Source organism: Barbus barbus (assembly GCF_936440315.1).
Source record: "Barbus barbus genome assembly, chromosome: 49".
NCBI lineage: Eukaryota > Metazoa > Chordata > Actinopteri > Cypriniformes > Cyprinidae > Barbus > Barbus barbus.
This window is the reverse complement of record NC_136727.1, coordinates 9,757,419-9,775,428: the sequence shown is the minus strand read 5'-3', so window position 1 is coordinate 9,775,428 and position 18,010 is coordinate 9,757,419. Positions and strand designations below refer to the sequence as shown.

The 18,010-nt window shown below is 38.1% G+C and overlaps 1 protein-coding gene across 2 annotated transcripts in view; it reads left to right on the top strand.

The window, feature by feature from the left end:
* LOC306867568 (nuclear factor 1 A-type-like) overlaps window positions 1-18,010 on the top strand; it is a 131,985-nt gene that overhangs the window by 65,800 nt on the left and 48,175 nt on the right. For both annotated transcript variants that reach the window (XM_079413310.1, XM_079413309.1), the window contains exon 3: window positions 11,979-12,044. In XM_079413310.1, coding sequence (XP_079269436.1) covers window positions 11,979-12,044 — 66 coding nt within the window. The remainder of the gene's footprint in view (window positions 1-11,978; window positions 12,045-18,010) is intronic.

The following is an 18,010-nucleotide window of genomic DNA, read 5'->3' as shown; positions in this document are numbered from 1 at the left end:
TTTAAAATGGTTGCCAGAGCTTTTAAGATGGCTGCCAGGGTGTGAAGTATTAAGAGGAGTGAGGGTGTTTTAGAGATAAATGGTAACATCTGCAACTCTGCGTTATTAATGAATCTCCCATAAGTAATGGTTATACGCGCCTGCGTGTGTGGGATCGGACTTTTGTCTTTTTTCCCTCCTTTTTTTCAAATCAGGATGTTGTTGAACTTGGCAGTAAACTTCTTGGCAACGGCGTTTTCTGTGTCATCCAACAATAGAAGCGGCTAACGTGATTCTCTCAGTATTGCTGTGCCTGGCAGGACGATTTAGCAGCTATGGTTGGGATAAGCTTGTGTGGCGGAGAAAAAAAAAAAAAAAAGGACGATGAAGAGCGCCAACGAGTTGCTTTTGGCACGTTTTCCCGCTCTTTTGTTTGCGTACACGATTGCATTTTTAATTATTAGAACGATTGTGTTTGAATAGTCTGATGTACAATTGCGGCAAACAGATGATGAGTTTCTCACCTGACAGGCCCAATTGTTTCATTTTGTGTTCCTGTCGAGAAGCGACTCTTAAAATGGTGGCAGACTGATTGGCACAAAATGGAGGCGGAGGGGAGGAGCGACGGTGTGGGAGCAGAGCGTGATGGTATTATATTTCCACACGTAGGGTGAAAATGAAATTCAACATCCTACGTGAAATTGTCAGTTCTTGTTGGCCTGTCTGTCTTGACGCGTGTTGGACGCTGCAGCGTTTTCTTGTCCTTCAGCCACGATTGAGACAGCACACGACGGTTTTGTTTGTAGACAGCAGCGCGTATCTGTTTTTCACACCCTCCCTGTTCTTCTACCGATTTCACTGTTAGTTTAAGGGCCTGGAAGGGTTGAAATGACAACCTAGAGCTTTGGCTGGCATCTGTATGAATGCCTCGGGTGTACGCCAGGGACTTGGACCGAGTCGCCGTTCACAACTGAGCATTTGTCCAAAGGCTTTTCCTTCCCCAGCCTCTCGAAACGATCGCTTTTGAATTCTAATTCATGACACAATTGCGCAGCATAAATAAAAATGACTCGTCTAGACAATATAGAGCTTGTGTCAGGGCTTTGAACGTAGTGCCTTGTTTGTGGGCTGTGAGGAGATTGTTTATGCAACACTTACTGTATGTGAAATATGGACACGGGTGATTTACGTGAAATTTAGAAAGTGCACAAGAACGAAGAAGTATCGACCGGCTACATTTTGAAATGAGTTTTTATCATTTTCATTCATTGGGTGAATTAAATCAAATCAATATAAAATGAAAAATCAATAAGGATTGTATTTCTTGAAAAATTACGTAATTTGTCTTTATTTTATGTAGGCTGGCTGTTTCAGTCCTGGAACCTCACTATAGACCAGCAAAAAATATAATATTATGAATATAACAAAACAAATTGTACAGTTAATTGCAATAATATTTATATGATGCAATATAATTTAAAATGTTTTATTTTTTTGTCATTATTGTTTTAAATGTATGTAATATTTAAATATAAGGCCAAATTCACAAAAAATTGAGTGAGAGAGAGAATCATATGTAGTATTTTTATATTTAATATAATAATATAATTTAATAATAATATTATTATTATCTTTATTAAAATGTACCTTGATAGATAACATATTAAATATATATTAATATTTTTACACTTTATACTTTTTGTTTATGTTAAATATTGTGGTTTATATATGAAAGCATTCATTCTAAATCCATTTATTTATGTTTTGTAGTTTTGTCATACTTTTTTTGCATTTAATAATATAATATTTATCAAGGCCACATTCACATGTAATAGAGCGAGAGAGAAAATCATGTGTAATATTTTGTATTTAAAATATGATAATTAAATATGAATATGGAAATTTATTTAATATTATTATTATTATTAAAATGTACCTTGACAAATATTTATATATTAATACTTTATACTTTTTATTTACATTAAATTTAGTTGTTTTTATGTTTTTTATGTTTTTATTAATTTAATTCTTTATTTTTATTTTTTTCTCAAATGTTTTGATGTCTTTTTTTTCCATTTTGTTGTGTGGATTTGTGGGTGGCCACTTTATCTAGTGGTCAGACTCCTGGGGGGGTTTCCTCAGTGAGAAGCGGCTGGAGAGAAGTGCGTTGCAGGGGAAGTTGCGGGCTGGGTAGTGCATCCCTGGCTGTGTTACGCTTCAGCCTTGGCAAGTGTCTTCCAGTTTGTTCCAAACACGGGCTATGGCCAGCCACTCTCTAAGGAAGAAAGCGAGCCGATAGAGAGAGGAAGACAACGAAAGGAGAGGGAGTGAAAAAGTTGGCTGCCAAATTGAATCACCCCATCTTTTTTCTCCAAACGTTCTTCTGCCAAGATCATGGAGACTTTCTATTTTCACTCATTCTGAGAGAGAAGGGAAGAGGGGGGTTTGAGACAAGGCTTCTCTGCCCACAGCATTATAGCTGGTATCAGTGGCCAGCCAAGCACACCCTCCTGCGCCTTGAATGGCGCAAATATCGCCTGCCACGTATTGATACTCTGTTGACTTATTTATAGTCATGTTTATGGGTGAAGTTGACAGTTTGTGGCCTAATAAATATGAAAATCTGTACTGAAACAACCCATTTTGTTGCTTCTAGTCCAAGTCTTTTAGTCCAAGATTTAGCTATTAGTCTTTTATTTCTGGGAAATTGGACCAAAGTATTGACGACTCATCTTGCACTATGCAAATTCCTTCCAATCATATTCTCCCTAAAATAAAAACACTCTCTCCCTCTAAATTATGAATACAACCTGCCTAAAGGAACGGTTAAAGGAACCGTTCACCCAAAAATGAAAATTCTGTCTTTGATTACTCACCCTCATGTCATTCCAAACCCGTAAGACCTTCGTTCATCTTCGAAACACAAATTAATATTTTTTATGAAATCCGAGAGCTTGCATAGACAGCAACGCAACTGAAATAAACAAAAATAACGACTTTATTCAACAATTTTTTACTTGTAAACGGCTCTTGTGAACGCACATCAAAGACTGACACGGAAGAGAAGAAATTGTTGAATAAAGTTATTTTGTTTTCTTTGCGCACAAGAAGTATTTTCATAGCTTCATAACATTACAGTTGAACCACTGATGTCACATGGACTATTTTAACGATGTACTTACTACCTTTCTGGGTCTTGAAAATGTCACTTGCGTTGCTGTCTATGCAGGGTCAGAAAGTAGAGATGCACCGAATGACCGGCCAGTGATCGGAATGGGACGATTTTTCGCATGACCGACCCAGATCGGTGACCGGCCGGACAGTCTCACAACTTGCCGATTCCGAGCCGATCCTTTTATTGCCAGCGGCGCATGCAATGACATCACAGCCACACGCGCACTCACAGTCGCGTGTAAACACGCCGCTTCGCGTGAGAATGATTCTAATTTTAATTGCATTCAGTGTAAACGGCGACTGATAATGTATTTATGTCGTGCCAAATGAGGCTTGCACAGCCTGAGTGAGCATGTGAGAGAGACAGCACACACAAAGTAACTCACAGAAATTTATAGATGCATACTGCGGTTGAAGTAAAAAATATATTTTCAGTAAATGATTTAGATATGCAACATTATGATGTTTCCCCGAATATCAATATCAACACGATTGCAATGGGACACTGATTTTATACAATAGCATTTAAATAAACAAGAAGTTAAAATTAAGTGACTTAGATTTTAGACAAAATATTGACTGTTTTTGCTTAATTTGGCTGACGAAAATAGTTCCGATCAAAGCCACAGCAGTCTCCGAGCAACACACAGCGGTGTTTCTTTACTGAATAAATCCATGTTTTTGAACAAATCGAGTGAGTCAATGATTCAGTGGCCCATTCATAAGGACAGTCACTTGCCTCGTTTCTGAATGAATCAGCTGTTTAAATGAATCGGTTGAATGAATGAATAAATGACTCACTCATTTGCCGCCACCTACTGTTGGTTTAGTCATATTTAAAAGTATCATTGCATTTTTTCAACATTTATTTGTATGTTTAAAAAAAAAAAAAAACATTAATCTTATAAAATTATTTATGCATTTGAAATTTTGCAGTGTAAATCGGCAGGTCACTCCTCCAAAAAATCGGAATCGGCCAAAAAAATTGCAATCGGTGCATCTCTATCAGAAAGCTCTCGGATTTCATAAAAAATATCTTTGTGCTCTTACGGGTTTGGAACGACATGAGGATGAGTAATTAATAACCAATTTTTGATTTTTGGGTGAACTATCCCTTTAATTACCAATAGCAAGCAGCAAAGCTTTGTTTGTCATTGCATTTCTTCATAGTACAAGCTGTCGAGTGTGGGTTTGTGTGGAAAAACATTTTAATTTGGCCCGTCTCAACTCCCTGTTGAAGTATATCAAAAAGTTTCCCCCATTTCATGGTATCATTAATTTCTATATTAGAGTTTGTGTTTTGTGACTTTGGAGTGTGTGTAACTCCTTTGTATAAGGAGTATTGCATGTCAAAAAAGTCTCATCTTTCACCTCACTGTCAGCATGACAACTGTAGCAAGCATTGACACCTCCGTGTCAATTGGAGATGGACTACCTGGCTACAGGCGGTGGTTGTTGTGGAGACAGGTGTGTCGGCGATCCTGACAGCAATGAACACCCACCATGCACGTTGCATGTCTGCAGCTGGAGCCTGTCAGCTGGGCTCTTGGAAAACGATGAATTACGGCACACACGTATATACACATATAGACTCCCGTGCCACAAATGGAGGGTCTCACGGTACTCACTGAGATTATATCTCTGGCAAATGACAATCAAACTGACAACACTTTTTTTTCCGATTCAGTACCACGTCCTCAGACACAACTCCGCTTCGGCAGGAAATCAGGCCTGACAGAGGTCAAATGCGAGCATTCTTCTCTCCTTACAGCACACACAGGCTCAGAGTCAGGAATAACAATGCCAATACTGCCTATTGTGTTGTTCTCCTGGACCCCAGGGGCCACATGGAGAGCCTGGTTCTTTTTTTTTTTTTTTTTTTTATATATTTGTCGAAATATCCTCTCTGTCAGAGCAAGGACAAAGTTCTCTACCTGTGCCACCATGTGCGTTCAGCACTAGGGCAAGCAAGAGGCACTCTGAAGACAAAGGCAGGATGCGTCTGGAGCTTGCAGTAGGCATCGCAACAATATGGCTTTTTGTTTGGAGTAGCGTATGCTACTTTTGGCCCGGCTGTCTCGTCATTCTGGTATTTTAAATTCAATCTCATTGTCGAAGTCTAATGTATTTTGGTTTGGTTTTTGTTCTTTTCTTGTTTGGTGTTGCAGATATTCCCCTCTCCTCGTAGTCCCTTTGAGGAATCCGTGCTCACACAGACACTTGACCCACTCGCGATCTTTCTATTTCTCCACATCAGGGCTACAGGAGGTCGCAGTACACTGACAGCTTCGACTTCTCTCTCACAGCCCGGCTATTTAGAGAGGGAGAGAGGGAAAGAGAACTGCAGAGAGTAAATTGAAAGTGGCCCCAGGGCTGTATATTTCACCATATCCCAGGGGAATTCTGGGATTCTGATTCTCTCTCGCTCTCCCTTTCTGGGAAAAGGCCAATAACTTTTTCTCCTCCTCCTCCTCCTCCTCCTCCTCTGCTTGCCTTTCCTGCCTTTTCCTAGAAACTGTAGTTCATATCAGGGGAGTCGAGAAGCACAGCGCTCAGGAAGAAAGAAAGGGTTTGCCTACAGGCCGGGGGAATACATCTTTTCCCAAAGAGGAGCTGCTAGCATTGAGGATGGTCCACTTTTTCCTTCTCTCCCTCTGGAACATTTTGACCAGCCAGAGAGAGAAGGATGGAGAGACTAAGGTTAAGTTCCTGTACCCTGCGTAGTGTAGGAAGTATATATGTTCAGTCCAAAGGGCACTGCAGCATAGAGAACAGGTGCATTGAAATATCACAGGAAGTGAAGAGGAAAATTTACACACTCGATACTACACAAAGTTTGGCTAAAATGAATGCAGAGGAAAAAAGTTGCGTATAAGTTTTTCTGCAGTGTTGGAGAAAGTTGCTTTTTAAATAATGCATTACAATATTGTGCTACTTCATGAAAATGTAACTAATTAGTTACTTTTTATGGAAAGAAATGTTTTTTGCATTACTTTTTGTCACCTGATCTGGGCTTGCTTATTAATTTTTAATAATAAAAAGTTATATTTTTGGCAACTGTAAAGGCCCTTTTACACCAAAGGTGAAATTATTAAGCTTCAGCCTGAACACTCTGCACTCAAAATGGGCACAGGAGAGATGTCAGTAAATAAATGGGAAAAAGTATTTGAAAAAGTAACTTTTGAAATTTAAAAGAAATGCTTTACATCACTAGTTACTTGATAAAAAAAGTAATCTGATTACATAACTCACGTTACTTGTAATGCATTACACCCAACACTGTTTTTTTTAGGCGGATTATATAAAATAACAATCAATTACTCTTCTTTTGTTAGCTTAGCAACATGCAAAAATTTAGGTAATATGATAGAAATTAACCAAATAATTTATTACGAAATTCACAAAAGTCTTTTATCATTTAGGACCATTTCACTTGTGTGTTGTGTGTTTTTATGCTTGTTAGAGTACTGCATTGTTAGCTTAGCAACATGTTAAAGTTTGGCTAAAAGAATTGTGCGTAATTCAAATTAGTTTTCTACAGTTTTTCACAAATATAAAGTTTCTGACATATAAAATTCAAAATACCTTCTTTACTAAATGTAGGACAGTTTTCTTCTTTCTCATGTTGTTATGTTTGGTACAGTTCTGCATCGTTAGCTTAGCAACATACTAAAATTTGGCCAAAATAACTGCAGTGAAAATAAACTGACCTATTAAGTTTGTATTTTATGCAGTGGTTTGTAGTCATTTATCACACAATTTAGGACCATTTTATTCAGTATTTGTGCATTCTCTGTATTTATTTGTCAAAGTATCACATTGTTAGCTTAGCAACATGCTAACAGCACACTTGCACTTTTGAGTACACATGAACTTTACAAATCGGTGACTCACTGTACAAGGTGATATGTTATCTATGTAGACAGCAGGACAGGTAACTAGATTATAAAACTGAGCTATTGACTTTTCTATATTAGCTTTTCTTTACTCCACCCTCCGTCTTGCATTAGCTAATAATGATATCTTGTTCCTAGTGTCCCCGCCAGTCCAGGGGGAACAAGGATTCGAATAAGTCAGGAATGTCCCGCTTTTGTGTCTTGGTAACGGTAGCTTGGCAATCCAGACAGCTTGTCTTACACCGCTAGCACAAGAGCTGATTTACAACTTCAAGTAAGGAAACATGGCATTCCTTTACCGCGCTAGTGTTTATTGATGGCTCTCTCTTATAGTCTGGTTTAGCTTTATATTTTCAGGGGGGAATAGCTCAAGTCACTGACTAAAAGAATAATTGAGACTCGGGTAGTTTTATTGCTTTTTGCCAGATTTAGTTGGTTTACTGTACCACAATGATCCCATAATGTCATCACTGGGAGACCGCAGAGTGGATTCTGCTCATTTTTACACACCCTGCTCTGGTGTACGAGCTTGACTGAAGCACATCAAAGCCGCTAGGACTCCCTACCTTGGACCCTGTCCTTTAATGTGCATTCTGTATTTCTCAAAAGTTACAGAAGAATGAAAGAAAACACACCAATATTACTATTAAAAATCCAGACAGGATCTGTAAACATGGCCTGTAACATTATCCTCTCCCGTCTCGCTTCCCGGTCCTCCGAAAACAGCAGTGTAAACAAGCGACGCTCCACGAGAGAAAAACAGCGCAAGCCTCGGCAACGGGCTGATCTATAGAGGAGAAGCAGAAGGGTCCTGTCTAAACACTGCCTCTTATTAAATACGGTGTGACGTAAAAGCGCAGGGGGAGAGGTCAGGGTTACTCAAACACTGAACACGGGCAGCGGCCTGAAGGAAACAAACGTCTTTCTCCACTTCCCCGTGCAGAAGAATGACAACCTGTCTTATGAAGTGGTGATAAAATGTGTGTACATTTATATACTAGCATTCAAAAGTTTGGAGTCATTAAGTTTTTTTTTAATCAGTGATCCATTAAATGAATCAAATAACATTTATAAAGTTACAAAAAAAAATCTCTTCAACTTCCTGAAAAAAGGTTGCAGATACATATATTAAGCAGCACAACTGTTTTCAACTTGATGATAATAAATGTTTCTTGAGCAACAAATCAGCATATCAGAATGATTTCTGAAGGATCATGTGACACTGAAGACTAGAGTAATGATGCTGAAAATTCAGCTTTGCATAGCAGGAATAAATTACATTTAAAAAAATTTTGAATGCAAAACAGTTATTTTAACTTGTAATAAAATTTTGCAATGTTACTGTTTTTACAGTATTTTGTCAAATAAAGCAATTTTGTTGATCATATTTAAAAACAAAAAAAATTTAACCTAAATTGCACCTACTACCAAATACTAACAACTACTAACTATTCATTCATGAAAGATTTTGGCAATTACATTAGTTTTCAACTAAGCAGCATTCATTTGATCATAATTTAGTTGTCTTTTGGCACAAATATTAATATTTTGTCATGTCTTATTCCTTAGTTTTAGTCCATTATGCTTTAAATGCCATTTGATTTCAACTATGAATAATATTTTAGTTGCCAAAAATTTGGTGAAAAAAGTTTTTTTGCATTTTTTAAAAGCATTAAATTATAAGAGATTGTTAATATTGCATATTCCACTTGATTTACTCGTTCTCTCTTGCCTTTCCTCCTTTTTTTCTCACGTCGCTCACAATTTCAGGTTTCATCGACATGTTCCCCATCTGTGACTCATTGCAGTTCCCAGAAATTATTTCATTTTTATCCCTCCCCCAAGTAATTTTTATGTAATGTGCATCATGGCCCAAATATGCTGCTCCCAAAAAAAAAAAAACATATTTGTGTTGCTGTGGTGAGTTCCTTGGATAGTCTTGAGTGCGACCACACAGGAATCCAGCACCCACCATCTCATAATGTCTGTGGCAGGCCAAAAGAAAAAAAAAATCTGGGGGACGACACTTGTGGAAACAATGCTCCAATCCCTGGAGCTTCACCTTCCATTGATACTCCAGAAAGGCCCGTTTGTATTTCTAAATTAAGTTTCTGCCTCCTTTTATGGGCCTTCGTGTTCCTGAGCCCACTGTGTAAAGGGCCTTTTGAAAGCGGGGTTTTAACACACAATTGGATTACAGCAAAGCACTTGGTGAGAAAGCGGCGGGTTGGGACGAGCGGACCTGCGAGAAGTACAGATGGTTTAGCGCATGCATAATGAAATAGACCAGGCGGTGTGTGTGTGTGAGTGTATGCACACGCTCCCTTAAAGCCCTCGGCCTGGCCTGGGAGAGGAAGGAAGCAGTCGGAGGCAGGCCAGGGGGCATAACGCTCCTGCCCAACCTGCCTGGGCAAGCCGGTCCTAATGATCTAATTAGGGAATCACCTCGCTGACTAATTCGGCCACGTTCAAGCAACCTGAGCCCGTCTCAATTATCCCGGGCTTGTTATTGGACGCTAAACGACGTCGTTTTACCTCGCCATCCTTTTTCGATTGTTCCGTAATGAATTCCGTTGTCGAATCGAGGCGGAATAACACGTCGACTGAGTCACTCCAGGTTGCTTTTCTTCTCCCACACCCAAGCGGCGTTCCCATCTTTTTGATGGTGTGAGAACAAAATTAGAGATACGCAGGAACCATCCCTCCTCTGTCTTTCAATCGGCTGCCCATAGAGTGGCTTGTTATGCTCTTGTATAGAGGATTTAGGCCTGGTGAATAGGCCTGTTTGTGCACGGTATTTAGTTGTTTGTTGTTTAGTGTCTTTTTTTTTTGTTGGTTTTTTTTCGGGCGGGAGGGTTTTTTTTGTTTCCCCCCTCGCTCTCCGAGGGCCCTCGACAGGGGGTAAATGCAGATGTGACACACAGAGTCTGGGTCTCACGCCTCATTTGCATATTTAATTAGCAATGGGCACTGTGTGAGAGAGCACTTGGTCCGTGGAGGGCAACTGGGAGAGTGTGTGAAAGTCCCCGCACACACGCACCCACCCACCCACTCAGCACCCGGTTTCCCGGCCCCTTTGGTTGCGCTTTCACATATCTCTGGGCTGTTGCTGGGGCGGGGGGTGTTGCTGCGTGTTTTTGTTTTTTTTCGTTGTTTCGGCCCACTCTTCAGATTGCCTTTGTTTTAAACTGTTGATGCAGACGGCAACGCTGAGCTGAATGCAAACAAGGCCTTAAATTGTTTACTTTGTCTAGGAGCAGATGAAGGGGCTGGGCAAACTTCTTTTTTTTGGTGGTGGTGGGGGTCAGGGCTTTGCTTTTCTTCTTTTATCAAAAGTTACTTTCCGTGATTTATCGTATATATTCATTTTATTTGAAATTTGAATCATTTTTGTAAGCTAATATTGCACAATTTAGCCTATGGGTTGCATTTGTGTTCCAAAGTGACATGTATTCTGTCATGTATCATTAACCAAAATTTGAAGAATTATTGCACGCTAATTATTGCGCAATTTAGCCTGTTAGTTACATTTGTGTTCCAAAGTGATGTTTTAATGTTTATATTTCCAAAAACTAAAGCTAAAAAGTCTTGTATCTTTTTCTTTTATTAAAAATAGTTTTTCTGTGATAAGCTGAAATTTAAAGCATTTGTTGCAAATGTTTCTGAGATTTCGCCATTTAGTTAAAATTGTGTTCCAAAGTGATGTTTTAACGTATATTCTGCCATGAATCTTTTTCTTCTTTTATTAAAAGTGTTTTCCGTGAGCATTTTTGTACATTCATTTTTGCACCGTTTAGTCTTTTAGTTTAATTTGTGTTTCAAAGTAATATTTTTTAACATGTATTCTACCAAAAAATTAAGTGCAAAAAGTCATGAGTCAGATTCCGATCCCAACTTCGTCAGCCATTTTGTTTCGGGTGCTTGCTAGCGCGACATGGGTAATATTTCTCCCAGCATGACTATTTTATCTCCAGTGGGAAATCAATACTCACCCCAGCTTCTAAATCATCTTAAAGGGTGTTTCTTTGCAATTTTTGGCTGTCGTAGAAGAGTTAAAGGGACCCGGGTGAATCTTTGCAAAAGTTCCCTTAACGTCACGGCACGAATCATTGCTATCGCAGCTAATGGCACCGTTAAAGAGCACTTCTTGGGAGAAATCGGAGCCCATCAAATTTATAGGGCCTTTTTTTATGCAGTACACCCAGGTCTGAAGGCTTTCTCTCTCTCTCTCTAGACTTATTTCCATAAGTGCCTCGGCTGCAAATAGCACACTCAGTGTGAATTCACAGCCCAGACCCCACTGTCGGTCTGACCTACCGAGCCGCGTGCCAAAAGGACATTGGCTAGAGTACAGTCAGACCTTCTATTCCGATAACTTCCCTTTGCGTCTGAATGCTAATAAATACTGTCTGAAATTTACAGTTGGGCCTGTCAATTGATCTATATAATCAAAATTTTATTTTATTTTGTAAATTGGATCTATTTATGTTTTATTATAATTATACATCTTAATATATATTATAAAATGTAATTTACCTTATTGTTCACATATATGTATTTAATAAACAACATTTATTACCTGTTAACTTACATCTGCAGTCTAGAAAGCCTAGAAAGACGGAGTATTTTTACGACCCATGCAGTTGTCTGTCAGCCTATAGTGTGGTTGCAGTCAGCTCTATTGAACCGGCAACACGGTGGCCTCCTGTGTATACACATCAGCATAGGGTTTCACCTGCGTGGCCAGTGTGCGGTTGGCTGCCAGACTGCGCGGTCAGCATGGTGATTCCTTGGTACTCTTGACTAGACGTTTGTATCTTGAGTCTTTAGATTGCAGAAACAGTTTTCGAGAGGCTGTCAAGTGCATGATTTCAATGTGGTCATGAAACAAAAGTCTCACTTTCTTTTTCTTTGTGTATCTTTCTATAGAAACGGGGCAGTCTGAAAGTCCGAACCAGCCCAGTGAAGGCGACATCAAGGACCAGCCAGAAAATGGTGAGTGTTTCAAGTCGCATTTCGCAATATATCCAGAAACAGGCATATACAAATCCCGAACATTATCCAGGTTTTTGGAGCCATGGCCTAATGTTAACACATTTGCTCTAGAGGACCTTTGGAGCTCATAGATTCTTGAAAATAAAAATTAAAAATGGTTCCATGAAGAACCGTTAACGTCATGGAGTCTTTTCATTGCACAAAAGGTTCTTCATTGGAGGAAAGAGGTTAGATTATTTTTATATTATTAAAGGGATAGAAAATGAAAATTCTGTCATTAATTACTCACCCTCATGTCGTTCCAAACCCATAAGACCCTCGGTCATCTTCAGAACACAAATTAAGATATTTTTGATGAAATCCAAGAGCTTTCTGACCCTCCATTGACAGCAATGCAAATGACACGTTCAAGGCCCAGAAAGGTGGTAAGAACATCGTTAAAGTAGTCCATGTGACATCAGTGGTTTAACCGTAATTTTATGAACTTATGAGAATACATTTTCTGCGCAAAGAAAACAAAAATAACCACTTTATTCAACTATTTCTTCTCTTCCGAGTCAGTCTTCGATGCACATTTACTACCTTTCAGGGCCTTGAACATGGTAGTTGTGCTGATGTCTATGGAGGGTCAGAAATCTCTCGGATTTAATCAGAAGTATCTTAATTTGTGTTCCGAGGATAAAATGATTCTTCCATTGTATCGGTATTAACATCCATGGAACCTTTCCATTGAACAAAAGGTTCTTCATAGGTTCTTTAATTTATTAAAATGTTCTTCGCTCACATGTTCTTCATAGTGGTTTTTAGAAAGTTCTTTGGGGAACCAAAGATGGTTCTTCTGTGGCATCACTTTTGGAACCTTCTTTTTTAAGAGTGTAGAACCTTTCCATTACACAAAAATGTCTTTATAATGGAAAGATTATTAAATTGCTCCTTACACTTTGAGAAAAATGCTTTGAGAAGAACTGTTCACTGAATGGTTCTTTTGGTAATCAAAAATGGTTTTACTAAAGCTTTTGAAACCTTTATATTTTAATAGTGTAAGGGAAATGCAGGTTTGAATCTGGCCTACATTATTTTGTCCCCAAAATATAGCTAGTTCTTGTTAGCTAGTTGAGCTATAGTAAGCTAATTTTTCACGTCGTTGAAGCTCTGGGACTCGCTCTCTCCTCTGAGTAGATTAGCGTGAGTGTTAGTATAAGCCAGAGGTGGGTGATTACTCTTAAGAGGATTGCGTCCGCGTAAACTTGTGCGAAAAATGGCATGTTTCCAGCGCAGACGGAGAATTGTTCTAAATGGGCTCTTTTAAAACAAACACAGAGCAGCAATTCTGCTGATTTTGTGTGTGTTTACAAATTATTAGCGGACAATGAAACAGTCTGTGTCAACTGATTTACAGTTTGAGAAAACAAAAACACGATGATTGAATGGAAACAGTCGCCTGTTTGCTTGAGTTTAAACAGAGAATGATTTCGAAAAGCCCCGCTTTATCCTCCCTCAACCCCCCCGGAGCTCTGTTACGTATGCGTCCCTCAACACTGGATTATAAGGCATATTTTCCTCCTAACTTAAAGATTATCGCAGACGTGCCCTGCGACGCTTGAGCTATTATTTCCACGCCCTTGTATGTGACACCAACATCGCCCTGTTTACTCAGATTAGAGGATACAGACAGATGAGCGTGTTCATCTCTCTCATCCTGCATGTATCTGATATTATCTTTTCATCTCTCTCTCTCGTCGTGAACTGAAGATCACCCCTGAGTTGTGCCGATATAGGCTGCACATAATCACTCTGCTAATGTCTTTTTTTTTCATATTTTCTCTCCCGTACAAACTCACTCCATCTGGTATCTGTATATGTCGTCCATGATCTTCGCATTATTTCCAGTTTTGATCCGAAGCAGTACAGGCCAGTCCCAATCCAGTCTGAGAACCCTGGTTTTATTCTTTTTAATTCACAAAACTGGTCTCAGATCAGCAGCTTTTGACATGCTGGATCTAAAAACAATGTATCCAAACTTTACTTGAAGACCTGAGACTTTATTTCACTGATTCTTAAAGGGATAGTTCATCAAAAAGAATTACTAACAGAGAAATTACACAATACTTTCAATGTTCTTTTCCACTTGATGAAATTAAATATATTATAACAGTTCTTTTACATTTATTTATTTATTTATTGTGTGTGTGTGTGTGTGTGTGTGTGTGTGTGTGTGTGTGTGTGTGTGTGTATATATATATATATATATATATATATATATATATATATATATATATATATATATACACTGTCTGTGTGTGTGTGTGTGTGTATTGATATATATATATATTACTGTATATATCAATGTTATCATATTTAAGCTTGTGTGTGTGTGTGTGTGTGTATCAGCACATAAATATCATATAACATCTATATTATATTAAATTATTTACAAAATAAATTAATATATAATATATGAATTTATAAGATATGTTTACATATTTTATTCCTTTTATTGATTAAAAAATAATTTTATATTTTTATGAAATTATATAATCATTTAATCACACAAACACACACACACACACACACACACACATGTATATATATCATTTTGTCTTCTGACGCAGAAATTTATGTTGTTATTTGCTGAAAATCTTCTAAATATAATCTTCCAAATCTAAATATATTGTGTCATGAAGATGCGTCATAAGAGTGACATTTGAGAGCTACATATGAATGGAAAAGAGCAGCCAGGAAAAATATAATATATTTGCTTGCATGGAAATGACATGAGGGTGATTAAACAATGACAGAATTTTTATTTAGAGTGAGCTATCCCTTTAAAGACCACTGACTCCTTTCACTGCTTGTTATACTGTCAGACGTAGCCTGAGGCTATCACACATTTCCACCTTTTCCCTGTCACCACCTCTATTTCTCCCTTATTTCTGTCTCCCTCTTGTCCCCGATGCAGGAAAACATGTCCAACTTTCTTTTTTTCCATGGTTTGTTTTTGCTGGTAAACCTTGACCCTTGTGCTCCATGCTACGTGCACTTTCACAAAGCAGGCTGCTGCCTTTCTGGGACGGGGCAGCCGTTGCACAATCCTCAGACTATTAGATAAGGCCAGAGGATATCCTCTCCTTTACAAGCCCAGGAGAAAGAGAGAGGGGAAGTGAGAAATCCATAACGGAGAGCGCAAGAAAATGGAAAAGAATGTGAGAGACATTTGCTAGTAAAGTAAAGAAGCTAGTAAAAACAGTTACTGCCTCTTGCGAGGCTTATTTATGAGTAGTTGTCAAATGTCAAGCTGTGGATACTGCATCTAAGACCATTTGAAAAGAGATTTTTCTTGTTATTGTGCGTTATACATGTTGGTGATAAAATGAGTAATTGACTGACCATATGAAATGGCTGTACTTTGATTTAAAGACAATAAAAATCTAATTTAACTCTTTACTCACATCTGGTATGTAACGGACACTTCGCTATCCAATAATCAACTTCCTCAGCCTCTTAAACAACTTCTAGTCTCTGATGACATTGCCAAGGCCGTGTGTTGTATTATATAATATAAACAGATAGCAATTTAGCCATTGTTTTAACAAATCATTGTTCTATCTAATCACTTACTGACCAATAAAATCAAGCCCCGCCCCTTTTCCCATTGACTATCTTTTTTACTTATTCCTGATTTCTTAATACTGATTCCTGATCGGTGTTAATCTGATGTTTATCTGAGAAAAAAAAACAAAATATTCATAATTTTTCATCAAAATAAAAAAAATTCCGCCTCTCAAACGACTTTCCGTCTGTGACATCACCAAGGCCATGCTTTATATTAGATAATATAAACAAATAGCAATTCAGCCAGTTTTAGCTAACTTTTAACATCTGGCTTCATTCTGATTCATAATGCGCACTTTTCCCTAATCAATTCTTGATGGATAAAATCAAGCACCGCCCCTTTATTCTCATTGAATATCATATTTTATCATGTTCATTCCTGCTTTCTTAATACACAATCTTGATCAGTGCATGTTATTCTGAGAACAAAAACACTCTTCGTAATTCTTAATCAAAATTAAGTAACTTGCTCCGCCTCTTAAACGACTTTCCATCTCAGATGACATCACCAAGGCCACCAATGGCAGTTTAGACAAATAGCAATTTAGCCACTGTTTTTGCTAACTCTCATTTATGTCACATTCTGGTACCTAACACAGTTGTCAAAAATTTACACAATATCCTTGATACGTTCACCTAAAGTCTTGATGTTGAATAAGAAAAGTTGTTTTTTGTCAACTACCCAGATACAGTATAGGTTTGCCCAGGGTAGTTCCACACGACACTCTTGTTGCTGCGCTGGAGGCTTGTAGAGGTCTCGGTGCTGCTGTGAAAGGCGAACCCTGGCCCCTCCCTACATGTGTGTACGGTGCTTCAGTGGACACAGCTGGGAGTGATTATCCGTGTTGAGATATAGAAGCCCTGCCCCTTCCCTCGCCCCTGCCTCCCTATATGAGGCACTCATGGAAATGCCCTTGGTGAACTCTGGGTGCATATGCTCCCTATACTGGAATTCTAGTGACGAATTCGCTCTCCCGCTCTCTCCCTCCCTCCTCAACTCCATTGCGTCATCCCTCTAAGTTCCAAGTAATGGTGCGCCTCACTTGTGCTCGGTATTAGTGTTGTTTCACAGTATGTACAGCTGTGTGGAAACTTTTACTTTTTGCCTTTGTCGCTCTCGACCCTGTAGCCCACTGTCCTGGTCGCTTTGCCGTTTTGTAATCTACCCTGACTTCCTGCCACATGCCCTCTAACATACGTCTCCCCTCCTTCTGATACCTCCCCGAACAAACTCTATCTCACTTCTTCTCAATCTCAGGGGCATCTGTGCAGGAATGCTCTCCGGGTCTGCAGTCTTTTAGCTCATGTCAGCACTTTCTCTTGCAATGAGCCGTAGATATTACCCCTCCCTCTGTCCCTCTCTCTCTCCTTCTCTTCTCTCTCTCTGTTTTTATTATTTATTATTCTGCCCGTCCACATGCTATATGTCTCCTCATCCAGCCAGTCAAGACTAAACTCATTTCTATTGTTGGTTTTATAGCTCGCCAGCCATCGAGCAGCGCAGGAAGTCATTTAATTGCTACATCACTTCTTCTTGAGATTCGTCTTGTCACCCCCCTCTATACATATATATTTTTTTCTCTGGAGAAGGAACCTAGGCGAGCAATGCAGTGTCTTGTAAATAAAACTTTTAAGATTATGTTTTGCATTTATTTACATAATGTGAGCTGGTGTTGAGTTTGATCATTTGCTGAGTTCTTGTTGCCGTCATTGAGGATGAAATAAGTTAGCTTTTTTGTCACAGTAGAAATTATCAAGAAAATTTGAAATTATTCATAAATAAATCTATAATTAATATATACATGCTATTTTTTTGTTTTTTAAAAATGTATATGTATTAGCGCTGTCAAACAATTAATCGCGAATAATCGCATTTCAAAATAGAAGTTTTTGTTTACATAATATGAGTGTGTACTGTGTATATTTATTATATATACTGTATATAAAAGCACACACATACAGTATATATATTTTGAAAATATTTACGTTTATTTACATGTATATATTTATATTTATATAATTTATATTATATATAAATATATTTATTATATAAACATAACATATTTTTCTTAAATATATACATATATATGTGTTTGTATTTATATATATATATATATATACATAATAAATATACACAGTACACACACATTATGTGAACAAAAGCTTTTATTTTGGATGCGATTAATCGCGATTAATCATTTGACAGCGCTAATATATATATTATATAGTTTCAGTTTCACTCTAAATAAATTAGTTTAGGCTTTCCATTTATTTAAAAAAAAAATGTTTAAAATTAATAATGCAATAATTAGTTTGTTTTATGCAAATTTTTCATTCCTGTTATGAATACCAGT